We start from the raw sequence: 13,797 nt of genomic DNA, 5'->3' as shown, positions 1-13,797 counted from the left end.
AATGTACACATATAGAGGGCTGACTGTACTCTGGAGTCCTATTCTCCTCTAGACTCTTTGGGCCTGTCCAACCCAACACTTTCAAAGAGCATCTCTGGTATTATCTGTACTCAAAGATTCATTATTAGAGTAAATGTTTTCAAAGTCTCCTTCCTTGTAGTCAGCTTTTAAGTGAACTCTTATTCAGAATTTCAATGTAGAAAATTGCTTCAGTTTATTGCTCATGTCAAACAACTAGCATTGTTGGAAGGCTATTAAAAATGTACAATATTAAACTCCTACCCAGGTCTACTGAAATTGAATCACAATAACACATTACTCAATAAGATGCTGAAGTTATTTGTTATGCACACTAACATTTGAGAAGCTTCTGAAAGGTTATCAAGAAAACATCTACTTTGCATGCCCAAATTTTCATTAGTCATATGATATGCAGTTACTGGTTATCTTGACATCCAGTAACAGTTTACAGATTATATTTTGGGTAGCAACACCATAGCAAACCAAACCTTAAAGGATGTTCCCATGATCGGAACACCTGATATACTAAAGTAAGAAACCTACCTTTTATCAAAATATGTTGAATTCTCTTTCCTCTTGGTGAATCCATTGGGTAGCAGTTTTAAGTTAATACCTTGCTTTCGGGCACGATTTTTCATAAAGTACATCTAACAACAAAACCAAACAGACAAATTAATTTTAAAATGCATCACAGAAGTAAGAAAATTATGTTCAATAATACTTAAATTTTACTGAGTACTTATTTTTCCAAACAGCTCTCAGCAGAATGTCATCCAATCTTTACAACATTATGAGGTAGGTGTTATTATTACCCTAATTTGAGCAATAAGAATTAATGAAATTTCCACATTCTACAGCTATCTCAGAGGAGAAGCAGAACTTATATTCAAACACAGGTCTGTGCAATTTCAGAAACTGCTTTTAACCATATGTTCTATAATCCAAGGAAGAATTTCCTATTTTTCTTTTAGTGATGATTTTGCATCATACTTAGACACACCTGATTTTATTACTACAAAGGTAGCTCACTCAAGGGAGGAACCATAGCACTATCTAGTACAAGCCTAATTAGAATAGCCACTGTTGTGGGCAGTACAGAATGGAATATAAAAACACCCGGCTCTAACACGTTACTTCACTAACCACCTGAGTTGGTAAGGATGAGCTACGCAATTCCACAGAATTGCAAAGGAAATATCAGGCTTCTATTAAATCTAGTAAGAAAAAAAATCACTAAAGAAAAGACAGATATAAATGAACTTTTTTGGTTAAGTGAATGAGGATTTAGAACTTTGCTATGCAAAGTTAAACAATAAAGTCATATGCCAGGGGAAAGGAAGGGTCCACAATCACTGGCTAACTAGGAAGATGACTTAAGAAAATACATATAATTTTGTATCTTAGGGGACTTTGGTTTTAGAAATACAAGTGATTATATGGACCAATCTTCCCTCTAAAAACACCTAAGAATGTCAGATAATGGGGAGACATATCTGTATCTCTCCCTCTCTCTCTCCCTACCTACCTATCTAATATCTCTGTGTGTATAGAAATGTATTTCTTAAACAGTTTAAAAGTATTTAGAAGATGGCAGAAAACAAGAATATGCCAATATTTAATGAAAGGTAAAACCTCAGAGAACTAAGTAAAGCAATGAAGCAACGTCGGCAAACTTGATACTATTTTCCTTGCCAATTCTGACAAATACAGGTTTCTCTTTCCAATATGATCCTCAGCAAGAGGATCAGAACAATACCCAATAATCTGCTAGGATTCACAGAATAATACACCCTCAGGATAAGGGTGAACCAGAAATATAAACTCTACCCTCAGAGTTTATATTTATTATATTATCAAGTGTGCTATGACATTTGTACTATCTGAATGGAATGGGAAAAACACACAAAAGATTCTATTAAAAATTGTGGCCATGGGCCAGCCCTTTCTCAGATTTATCTGATTTGCACTGCTTGCTTTGTCAAGGAAATAAATCGTAAATCTTTTATTTTGCTTAAGATAGGTCCAAATTTGTAATTGTTTCTAGATACCTGGTAAAATAAAACAAATCATTTCTAAAAAGAAGACCTGTTAGTACCTGTCTTTAAGAAATACTCACAAGCAAAATTTTAATGAAAAAACAGTACAAAAAAAAGTAATTTATATATCTAAACACAATAAAACAAACCAGTAAGGGGGTTAGTAGAATTTGTGTCCTAGGATAACTTACATGTACTAGGAGCAAATCTAGCCTGATGCCTTCTTTTGTAAGGTTTTATTGGAATGTAGGCCAGCCTCAATTGTTTATATACTATTATGGCTCCTTTTTTGCTGCAGAAGCAAGAATTAAGTAGTTTTGACAGAAACCATATAGCCTGAAAAGTAAAAACAATTTTCTATCTGATCTTTTACAAAAGTTCACCAACTCCCCTTCTAAGATCCTGATGTTTTCTAGGTACAGGGTTATGGTACTGATGAACTTTCAAGTAGCCATGCTGCAATTTCACTAGCATAACCAATGAGAGGATACAAATGGGCCCATAAATTCTCAGCTGATCAAGAGAAAAACTTAAAAAGAAAAAAATTTTCAGTTCATTCATAAAGAAAAGGAACAAAGCAAATTGCACAAATTAGGGGACACGATTAAGGCATAAGAACTGGAACATAACTGTGACACAAAAGACATATCGAAACCTAAAAAGAGAAAGGTGCAAAGTAAAAGGAAGAGATATACCATGCAAATATCATGCCGAAGACTGACACTGTTTAGTAATACTGGACAAAGTTCAAAAACCTAGAGACAAAGAAGTAGCTTCACGATGCCAAAGGTTAACTACAGCAAGAAGAAATAATTCCTAATGTATGCATCTAATCATTTATCCTTAAAGCTTAGTGGTAAAACATGTGCTTAGCATGCATGAGGCATAAGCAAAGCCTTGGGTTTGATCCCAACACCAAAAAAAGAAGAAAAAACAAAAAACAATGAATTCAGAGCATGTTCTCCAGCCACAATGCAATTAGCTAAAAATAAGGTCTATCTAGAAAATCCCCAAAACTTTGGAAATTAGGGAACTCCCATATAATTTACCCATGCACTCAAATAATAAAAGATTAAAAAAAAAGCTTATGGGATATTTACAGGGAAATATATATATATATAATATAATTAACTATGGACGAGCATCTATGAAATACAAGTAATTCTTAGAAGTGACTAAGAATGTTGACCAAAGAAAAGAAGAATAAAAGGTTAATCAGGTACTTCTAATTCTAATGTCAAATAAAAAGATGTTTAATCTTACCAGGAAATCAGTGAATTGCAAAAGTAAAACCCAATAAAATGGGCTAGGAGTATGGCTTATGGGTAGAGTGCCTGCCCCTAAGCATGAGGCTCAAAGGGGAAAAACAAACAGAACAAAACAAAAAGTCAATAAAATTACACAGCCATCACCATCAGATTGACAATAGCTACATTTATATGTAACTGTTGAGAATGAAAGCTGGTATAACCATTTTAGAAAAAGTTCTGGTAACATCTAGTCAAAGTGAAGCTATGAATACAACATAACAAAGCAATACCACTCCCAGGTATAGAACCCTAGAAAAACATGCATATACCCAAACCACAATTCATGTGTAAAATTGTAATATTGTTCCTAAATTTTTTATTATTATTCAATACCCAAAGTCCATGAACAACAGAATAGAAAAACTATGGCATGATCCTAAAATAGAAAACTATAGAAATGAGAATAGATTATGGCACAAGAGGGTGGCGAAGTATTTCTGTGAAGCTGGAAATGTTCCAATTCTAGACCTGGGTGGTAGTTACATAGATAGTCACTATATAATTAGTCATTACACTATATTTGTATGCTACAATTTTTTACATGCATGTTGTAAAAAAGAATAATTTTACATTTTTATAATAAAAAAGAAGTTTCTGTTTAACTAGAATTTTAATTATGCTTAATTTAGCCTCAGGAAAAATAAGACTTGATACATGACAACATCCTTTCTGATGTGTAATGTCATATCTGTACCAATAACGCCAATAAAATGAGATTAAAAAGTATTAAAATTCTGTGACTCCAAGTGAACATATCACAATTCTGTGATGTGATCTGATCACAATATTGATGAATTTGTAGAATAATTCCAGTTGTAAAATATTTCAAATATGAGATTTAATTTTTCATAATGCGTAAGGAATGAAAAAGGTATACAAGAATATGAAAATGAAGTATATTAAAACAGTAAGTCTTGTAAGCTCTTCCTTCAAAGCTGATATCTAATCAGTTTCCAATTATCTCATTTCTTTTTTTTTGGGTGGTATGGGGCTTGAACTCAGGGCTTTGTGCCTGCCTACTACTTGAGCCATGTTCCCGGCCCCAGCAAAAACCCTGTTTTTTTTTTTTTTTTCAGATAGGGTCTCACGGTTTTGCCTTGCTGTCCTTTTCCCCTGTTGCATCATCACACCTGGCTTGTTTTGTTGAAAGAGTACCTTGCTAATTCTTTGGGAAGGCTGACCTTGAACCATGATCCTCCTATCTCTACCTTCTGAGTACTGGGATTACAGGTGTGAGCCATGACACCTGACTCACTTTCTAATTATTTCTAACAGCAGAGCCAAGACACCAACATCTTTCAAATAGACCACAGCATGCATGGCCTTGCAATTGTCCTCCCTGCTTCCAATCTTCTGCTCTTGTTCCCTGACATCAACAAAGCAGCAAAGGTGATCTTTTATAAAAAGTGAACATGCTCAAGCCCTTCCTTGGCTTCTGTTTATTTGGAACACACTGGGAACCCTTACTGATTTCTCTAACATTATGTTCAGCATTCTCTTCCTCACTCACTATGCTTCAGTCACCTTAACCCTTTTATTTTTGGTAGAACTAGGGTTTGAACTCAGGGCTTCACACTGCAACACAGGTACCCTACCACTTGATCCATACCTCCAGTCCTTTTTGCTCTGGTTATTTTGGAGATAGGGTCTCTATTTGTCCAGGCTGGCCTCAAACTGTGATCCTCCCAATCTCAGCCTTCCAAGTAGCTAGGATAAACAGATGCAAGCCATATGTGCCCGGTTCCTTTCCCCTCTTAATTCTTCAAATATACCAATTTTGTTCCTAACTCAGGTCTTTACTTTTGCTTTTGTTCTATTTGGAAAAACTGTTCTCCACATGTACACAGGAGTGTCTCTTTCCTATCATTAAGATCACTGCTTAAATATCATCTCTCAGGGACGCTTCTGACCACTGAATTGAAAACAATGCCCTGAAACCTTCCCCTATCAAACACCATTTTGATTCTCTTTAAACTACTGTGCCTTCTTTGTTTTCTACATGCACTGAACTCAATCTGAAATTATATTTGTTTCTTCTATACATCTCTTGTCTTGCCCACTTATCTCTTCTCTTTCCTACTCTATGAGGGTTAAGATTTTGTTTTGGTCATTTCCAAATCACTAGTAACTAGAATAGCTCCAGATCATGATGACAGCTTAAAATATTTGGTAAGTGAAAAAAAACTGAACCTAACTGACGGGAAGGGATTGCAATAGAAGGGATTAGAAGACATACTTACATGTTTATTGCTTATTGGTCTTTTCAAGAAAGTATCTCTAGAAATATAGTCTGCTGTTCTTGCCACATCTTCCAAAAATCGATAATCTAAAGAGGTCAGAATAGAAAAATAAACCAAGTGGCATATACCAATGGCCAGGAAGCACTTATTTGCTGTACATAAAATGACTTACCACTTAGGAGATTCATTTCAGTAAACTGCTGTATTGAAACATAAGCAGTTTTATCCCGAACTCCATTGCATGTCAGTTCTGCTTTGTGTTTCTTTACACAGGACAAACTGAAGAGACAAAGAAGCAATATTTTTTCTCTTTTGAAACAAGAAGGGTAAAGTTGTAGATAATAAGGTAGAAAATTACATATGTACCTGCAGGAATATCGCATACAACGTGGACATCTGTACTTTGCTTCTTCTGTACCACAAGTTTCACACCTACAAAAGTCCACATGTAACTAATTATCAAATATTAATTCTATTTATCTGTTTATATACTTTGAATGCTGATTCACTTTCTACAAATTATAGACATGTAGCAATAATGAATAAAATATGTGCAAGCAACTCTGATAATTGATAGCTTTCACTGAAAATTACATGGAACCATATCCAAATGACATCCACATTTACAATGTTGTTAGCAATATGTAATTCAAGAAAACGTATTAAAATTTAGGGTTTGGGGCCCCCGTGGTAGAGCACCTGCCTAGCAAGTGCAAGGCATGAATTCAACCCCCAGTACTGCCAAAAATAAATCAATAAAAGAGAAAGAAAACATAACATTAAACTTGAAAAGAACACAGTATGAGACCCAAATTTAAAGAACAGCAGTAACATTTTGTTTCTCAACACCACACCTAACCTACAATGGGCATCAAAATAATCTGGAAATGCTATTACTCATCATCTGTCCTCAACTGCTCTTCTAGGATCTTGGGATACTGACAATCTACATGTCCTGGACAGTAATATTCAGAGAATCTGACCACAATGTGATCTTCTATGTTGTAACAAGCTACCAAGGAAACTGAATCAAAAGCAGTAACTATTCATAGCTATCATAGAGAAGCTTGAGATGTAAAGGCAAATGCATTTATGTCTAATTTTAACTCCAATCCCTTTTTCCTCATTGATTTTATTAGGCTGTTTCTCATCTCTATCCTCTCTCAAAAAAACAGAGTCAAGGGCACATTAGTTAGCCAGATCTGGTTCCAATAGGGCCTCTGGATCCTAACATTTTCACTCCCGAATTTGATCACTACCCATAGGACACTACCACTTGACATATTTTCACACACTCCTCCATCCCTCCCTGGAACGCAGACTCTAGGGACCCAAACTTGTGCTTATTTTTCATTATTCCACCTGCTGCTGCTAGTTTAGTTTCCCTCGCTTATACACAAGGACTTCACAGCTTTGCTCCCCACATCAGGTGTCTCTCTGTCCTACCTGGACATAGCCAGTTTCCGCTTGCAGCCCACTGGGGGACTCATCGGAGGCTCCTCTTTCACCTGTGTGTCATCCATCACCTCGCTCTTCGGGAAATCCTTTTCTTCTTTTACATGCACTCCATCCACCATCTGCTCCTTCTTTATGCTCTGACCAACAAACATCTCCTCCTGTTTTATCTCCAAGTTCTCCTCCTCCTTCACTTCTGGCCAGTCCATGACCTCTTCCTTCACCTTCACTTTCTCTTCCTTTACCTCTGGTTCATCCACCTTCTCTTCTTTAAACACCATACTGTCCACTTCCTGCTTCACCTCCAACATGCCTCCTTTCTCATCCTCCACCTCCTGCTTTATCCACTGGCTGTCCAACGTGCCTTCTACATCCGACCATTCCATAACTTCTTGCTTCACCACCGTTATGTCCATTCTTATCTTCTCTGCCCGCTGTCCGCTTCCTCCCTCTGCATCTTCTGTCTTCTTCATTCCTGTTAGTCCAGTCCTCTCCTCTCCACCGCCGGCCTCCGTATACAGCCGCGCCCCTTCAGCCATCCTCTGGAGAGTCCCTCCGGAGGCCCCTTCGTTTTCAGCAGCACGATCCTAGACCTACGCTGCCACTCTGTCCTTCCACGGAGCTGCACCGCGCGGATACATAAAATAAGCAGCACCACACACTGCTCAAGTCGCGCACGCCTGCCTGGCCTGATCAGCCGGGCCGTTGCAAAGCCACGCTTCCGTGTCACGACACTTCACGACCTGTAGAGCTCTTTACGGCTCTGCGGCAGTCAGTCCCGTCCTGGGAGAGACGCGTGTGAGGTCACGCCCACTTCGACTCCCGCCTCCGGGCGGGTTCGCCACACCCTTTCTCAGACGAGGTTTCTTTGACTGCAAGGTCGGTGTAAGTAAAGAGTGGGGGGGAGCTGAACTCTTACATTTTTGAAATGGGAAGACCCACCCTAATCTGTATTAAGGATGAGGCCTATCATTGTATGAAAACCGAGGACACACCCGATGTTGTGTCTCTCCAAACCTCTACTTTAGGGACGATGGTATTGCAAATATCAGTGTTACTGAGAAAATGACATGGACTCCTGAGTGGGGATCAGCGAGCAGGTGCTGTCATTACAGGCAATCAGTAACACCAGCCTATTCCCCATTCCCAGCCCCCTACAGTATTCTCTAGGAACATAAATCCTTAAATATGTCAAGACTGGGACAAGAGTTCTATGCCTAGGAAGAGATTTAAATACACACACTGAAGCAAATAAATAAATAAAAATAAAACCGAAACAACTCTTGCATTCCTTTCAAGCGCTTCTAAAAAATTATTACATACTGGACTTCAGGCACTTTTTCCTAATTTTCACACAATGTCATGGGGAGACTTCAAAGAAATGACTTAGCTGTAGGCTTCTTGGTGCTGCCCCCTCAAGTCCTGTTACATTCACACGTTGATTAAGGAATGGGAATTTTGAATGGGTGAGCAGAATGAAGAAGAGAGGTAACTTGTGTTTTTTGTTTGTGGTGCTCAGGATGAGCCCAGGGCACTGGGCACGCTGAACACACCAAACTGCATCTCCAGATCCCAGATAATTTTGAAACCCTAGTTGGGGCACAACTGATTGAGTAGCACTGCAAGGAGCATTAAAGTAAGTTTGGTAGTTGAGTAAAGTCCACTTATGGATTGTGAGGAAGAAACCTCTAGAAGAATCAGGTGGACAGTTTCAGAGATACTTTTAGGATGCTGTTGCTTTTGGCATCAGAGAACTTGAATGATTTTCAGACTAGATTACATCTTTACACTAAGAAAAGAGATTAAATGACAGGAAGAATATGTGTTGCAGCACGTATTAGTAAGGTTTTTTCCTTTTTGTTGATAAATAATTTTCCATTATCTGAACATTCCACATTTGTTCATTCATCTACTAGCTGATGGGCATTTGTTTCTAATTGGGCTATTATGAATAATTTTGCTTTCACATTCATATATTAGTTTTTGTGTGGACATTTGTTTTGTTTCCCTTGAGCATATCTAGGAGTGGAATTGCTGGGCCATATGTTAAGTTTGTATAATTTTTAAGAAATGGTCCAATTGTTTTCCAAAGTAGCTATACCATTTTACATCCTCACTGGGTGAGGGTTCCAGTTTTACATCCTTGCCAACATTTGTTATTGTCAGCTTTAGTTTTCATTTTTGTTTTTGAGACAAAGTCTCACTATGTTACCCAGTCTAGCCTGGAACTTGCTATGTAGCCCAGGGTGGCCTCGAACTCACAATCGTCCTGCCTCAACTTCCAGAGTGCTAGGATTATAGATATGCCACACCATGCACAGCTTGGTATTGTCAGTTTTTTGATGATGGGTGTGAAGTGCTATCTCATTGTCAATTCAGTTTACATTTCCTTAATGACTAATGTTAAGGATCTTGTATATATGAAAGAAATTTATATATTTCTTTCAATGAAATGTTTATTAACTATTTTGCCCATTTTAATGGACTTACATGTCTTTTATTGCCAAATTGTAGTTCTCCATGTATTATTGATGGATACAAATCTGTGTTAGAAAGCTGCCAAAATGTTCTCCAATGATCCTGCCCTATAGTAATACGAATAAGTAGAATGCTCCTACATTATTTTCAGGATTCATCGGTGTTACTGATAGCAAGAACAAAGTATTAAGTTATTTATGGCATTGCTTTTGGGCCTGTGGCAAGGCAGTACATCATGGTGGGACAGCACAATGGAGGAAGCTGCTCACCTCATAGGGCCAGGAAGTGAGAGAGACAGAGAAAGAGTCCAGTGTCCCACTGTCCACTTCAAAGACATACGCCCACTGACCTAAAATTTTCACCAGATCCCATCTCTTAAAAGTTTCAACCTCCTTCCACTTATACCAAGATGAGGACAAAGCCTTTAACACTTGAGCCATTGGGAGATATTCCAGATCCAAACTATAGCAACATGAGATTAGGTTTGAAAAAAGGACTATACATTGGTACTTGTACATTTGTTCTTTATCCTAGATCACTCGTTTTGGAGGATGTAAACTGTCATGTTGTGAGTAGCCAAGTAGTTGAATTCTCTGGCTATTACAGTCAGCATTGTATCCTCTAAAATTCGTACGTTGAAGCCCTAAGTCCCAGCACATCATAATTTGATTATATTTGGCATATTTGACTACATTAGGCCTATATTTGGCCTAGATAAAGTGATTAGGTTAAAATGAGACCATTAGAATGGGCAGTAATCCAATTTGGATGATGTCCTTACAAGAAGAGGCAGTTTGGCTACTGAGCACTTGAAATGTGGAAATTTGAATTGACATATACTCCAAAAATAAAATACACAGAGAGTACAAAAAAGAATGTAAGATAACTCATTAATATTTTTAGATTAATTACTTGTTGAAATGATAGTATTTTACATATATTATGTTATATATATTACTGAAATCAATTTTACCTGTTTCTTTTTACTTTTTAAAATATGGCTATTTGAAAATTTGAAATTACATATATGCCTCATTTTATATTTCAGCTGCTCAGTGCTATATGATAATTTGTTATTAAAACTCAGATTTCAATTAAATTGGGTTAAAATGGACATTCAAGAATTAGCTAAGCATGTTAGTTCACTTACTGTTAATTTAGTAAATATTTTTCTCTTTAATTCATTTTCTAAACTATAGCCTGAACCTCTTTATAGATCAAGTCTGATAATATCATTTAATTTATCTTCTTTAAAACCTTCAGTGCCTAATTGCTGCTCTTAGGATAAAAAACTGAGTCCTTATTATAGCCCTACAAAAATCACTCATATTCTGGCCTTTGTTTCTCCTCAGCCTCATTTCCACTTACTCTCCTTCAGAGGCAAGTCAAGCACTTCTTCTGTAGATAAGCATTATTATTTGATTACCTCTCCTCCCTGACTCAGGCTGGTGACAGGGTTGTGTGTGTACATATGTGTGTGTGTATATGTGTATATGTGTGTGTGTGTGTCTCAAGTTATAATTATGTATTCATTATGATTATCATTTGATTGCTTTCTGGTCAAACTGTGCCAAGTGGATGTTAATTAGCACTTTCTACTGCTTTAAAAATCCCATCTTAAGCTTGGCAAATATATTTAGTTTTCTACAATAAAACAAATTATATGGCAAAAAAGATGATCAGTTTCTCTTGTGGACATTAAGCTCCTTGAGCAAAGGGTCCCTGTCTTTTTTGCTCAACTTGAATTACCAACTGAAAGCACAGTGTATAGTACATGACTGAAATAAAAGATGAGGGTAGTAAAGACATGAACACTTATTTCATTGTGCTATGCTATGTGATTATAAGCATTCAAACCTGAAGTTTGCATTCAGGGAGCTCACAGTTAAGTGAGGGAGACACTGTCTAAAAAACAAAAATAAAACACTTAAGCAAGTATTAGAATATACAGTATGACTTAAGTTGGAAGTAGTGGGTGTTCCTTGGTGGGAAAAATTAGCAAAGTTTCTTGAGATAAGGGTGGTGAGCTTTCTAGAAAAATGAATGAGAATGTAGAATGTGTTCAAGTAACATCAGATAGGTATGACTGGGGTATATTAATTCTGATGAGAAAGAGGGGAGAATGAATGGTAACTAAAAGCCAGGTCACCAATGCCATGTGGGCCTTATCACCTTCATACTGCAGGTGCCAGAGTCCATTTCATTTCCTGAGCTGGTTTCATGGCTGGGGCACATGCATAAGTCGTCAGGGAAGGAACCACAGGGTGGTTCTGGGTATGATTATTTTTAAGTATGGGATCATGGCTTATACTGTGATTTGGATGGACCTGTTATTACAATATTACAATACAAGTAACTGTTCCAAAGGATTGGGTGGATCTATTACCGGTAAAGCATTATTTGAATCAAACAATTGCATCATGACTTAGGAGGTTTAATCATAGTTGATGAGCCTTTAGAAAGATCCAATAGTTGGGATCATTAGTATTACAGGACTTCTGATACAGGAGGCATAGGATTTGCTACAGTCCTCTGTAGGAGGACTATATGTGAAATAGATTTCTAAAAAGATTTTAGAAAAAAATCTTACTATTATTTAACACTGGGCCTAATAATACTTGACAATGAAGCCAAGCTAAAAAAACAAATTCTTTTGATTTTTCACTTCTAACTACGAAACCAAAAACTTGATGGTGTCTACTCATTTAGCTTTGTAGGAAGACTTGAAAGAAAAAGGAAAAATATATTGTATTTTTCTGTGGTATATTAAATTATGTAGGAAATATTTGGGAATAATTAAAGTTATTTTAACTATGAATGTTTTGTATAGCATCTTGGCATTTGTATTATTAAATGGCTTAACTTAGTTTATAAAATTGGAAATGTTCAAGTGAAAAACATTGAATGTAATATCAATAAAGTTCAAACAAAGTTTTTACTTCATAATAGTTGCGAGAGGTCTTTAATACCTGCAGGAAGAATGCCCTTTTTGTGAAACTGGTTTCCAGTGTTAGCTTCAAGAGTAAGAAGTTTTCTTGTACTTGAACTATAAAGTTTTCCTGAACTAGATACTTAATAAAACTATTTTTAATATGTGGTTTCTTCGATTGTTTTTTGTACATGTGTGTAGTCTTAAAATCCCCTGCTTGGTACAGCCAAGATGATAGCTCAGATTCCCCATCAGTTGCTCTTCTTTATAGAGGTGCCATTTTTCTAACTTGGTTTTGAACTTTACCAGGACTCTGAATCCAAAACACACAGATTGCATAATTGTGTTTTCACCCAGGCTGAGGTGAAAATGGCTTCATCATGCTTATCATAGCCAATTACTATATAGGTCCTGAGGAAAAAGTTACACTTTAATAGAGCAGAGCACTATGCATTGAGACTTAATTTACACTTATTTTTGAAACTATAAAAACTGCTAGACTTGTGTAGAAGGGCCCAATTCATGTTTTGGTGAGAACAAGAAGTCTGTTAACGTGCCTACTGCCAAACACCATGTTCCTAATGCTCAGGTTGTTTCTGTGCTCCTGATAGCCTGTCCGCTGTTTATCACAAGGTGGTCAAACAAGCAAACAAAAGCAAGCGAGCAGATCCTTTTTGTTTCATATAGAAAGTGCTACATTTATGTTTCATTTCAGGTAAAAAGCAGGGGACAGGTCAAGGTTTTGTGAAGTGAAGCTCATACAAGTCAGGGTTTTCTGTATGAAAAGAAAACTTAGTTTGAATTTATTAGCTTCATGATAACTCTGTAGAAAGCATATTTGATAGATTTAATTTTTTAAAAATTAACTTGCCATAGGCTTCAGTTCAATATGCTTAAAACCATTTTGTCAAAAGGGAAGCATGTTTACAGTGCAATTTGTGAATTTATAGATTTTTTTGACTGATGACTGTGTCTGCATGTATAAGTATTTTGGCTTGGACATTCACACTGTTATGTGTAAGAATTAATATAACACAAAAAATTATAGGTGAGTATAGTTGTGATGATGTAGAGCCTTTTAGACCTGAGTTCAAGAAATCCCAAAGAGTATAAATATAAAGCATATATGTCATAGATAAACATGTTACAAATGGGGAACCACAGTATGAATGGTGGCTAGCTTCTCATCATAAACATTAGAGGCCAGAAGACATAAGACCAGCATATCCAAATTGCTTAAAGACAAAATGCAATCAAGAATTCTATATCAAGAGAAAAATATCCTTTAAAAATAAATGTGAAATAAAGGAAAATACAGAGATAACCAA

General features: G+C 36.6%; 2 protein-coding genes and 1 long non-coding RNA gene across 3 annotated transcripts in view; 1 reads left to right on the top strand and 2 right to left on the bottom strand.

Moving 5' to 3' along the window:
* Znhit6 (zinc finger HIT-type containing 6) overlaps positions 1-7,771 on the bottom strand; it is a 52,081-nt gene extending 44,310 nt beyond the window's left edge. The window contains exons 1-5 of the mRNA XM_020177491.2: positions 7,054-7,771; positions 5,974-6,039; positions 5,780-5,886; positions 5,608-5,693; positions 565-668 (exon numbers count right to left, since the gene is read on the bottom strand). Coding sequence (XP_020033080.2) covers positions 565-668; positions 5,608-5,693; positions 5,780-5,886; positions 5,974-6,039; positions 7,054-7,601 — 911 coding nt within the window. The 5' untranslated portion in view covers positions 7,602-7,771. The remainder of the gene's footprint in view (positions 1-564; positions 669-5,607; positions 5,694-5,779; positions 5,887-5,973; positions 6,040-7,053) is intronic.
* The window catches only part of Col24a1 (collagen type XXIV alpha 1 chain), a 353,893-nt gene continuing 345,945 nt past the window's right edge, over positions 5,850-13,797 (bottom strand). The window contains exons 62-63 of the transcript XR_012449831.1: positions 5,974-6,039; positions 5,850-5,886 (exon numbers count right to left, since the gene is read on the bottom strand). The gene's annotated coding sequence lies outside the window, so the exon portion shown is untranslated. The remainder of the gene's footprint in view (positions 5,887-5,973; positions 6,040-13,797) is intronic.
* The window catches only part of LOC141424872 (uncharacterized), a 196,170-nt gene continuing 190,189 nt past the window's right edge, over positions 7,817-13,797 (top strand). Inside the window, exon 1 of the long non-coding RNA XR_012449833.1 lies at positions 7,817-7,941. This is a non-coding gene — a long non-coding RNA (uncharacterized lncRNA). The remainder of the gene's footprint in view (positions 7,942-13,797) is intronic.

This window comes from Castor canadensis, chromosome 7 (assembly GCF_047511655.1).
Source record: "Castor canadensis chromosome 7, mCasCan1.hap1v2, whole genome shotgun sequence".
Lineage (NCBI taxonomy): Eukaryota > Metazoa > Chordata > Mammalia > Rodentia > Castoridae > Castor > Castor canadensis.
Note: the sequence above shows the minus strand (reverse complement) of the source record. Positions and strands in the feature narration are given on the sequence as shown.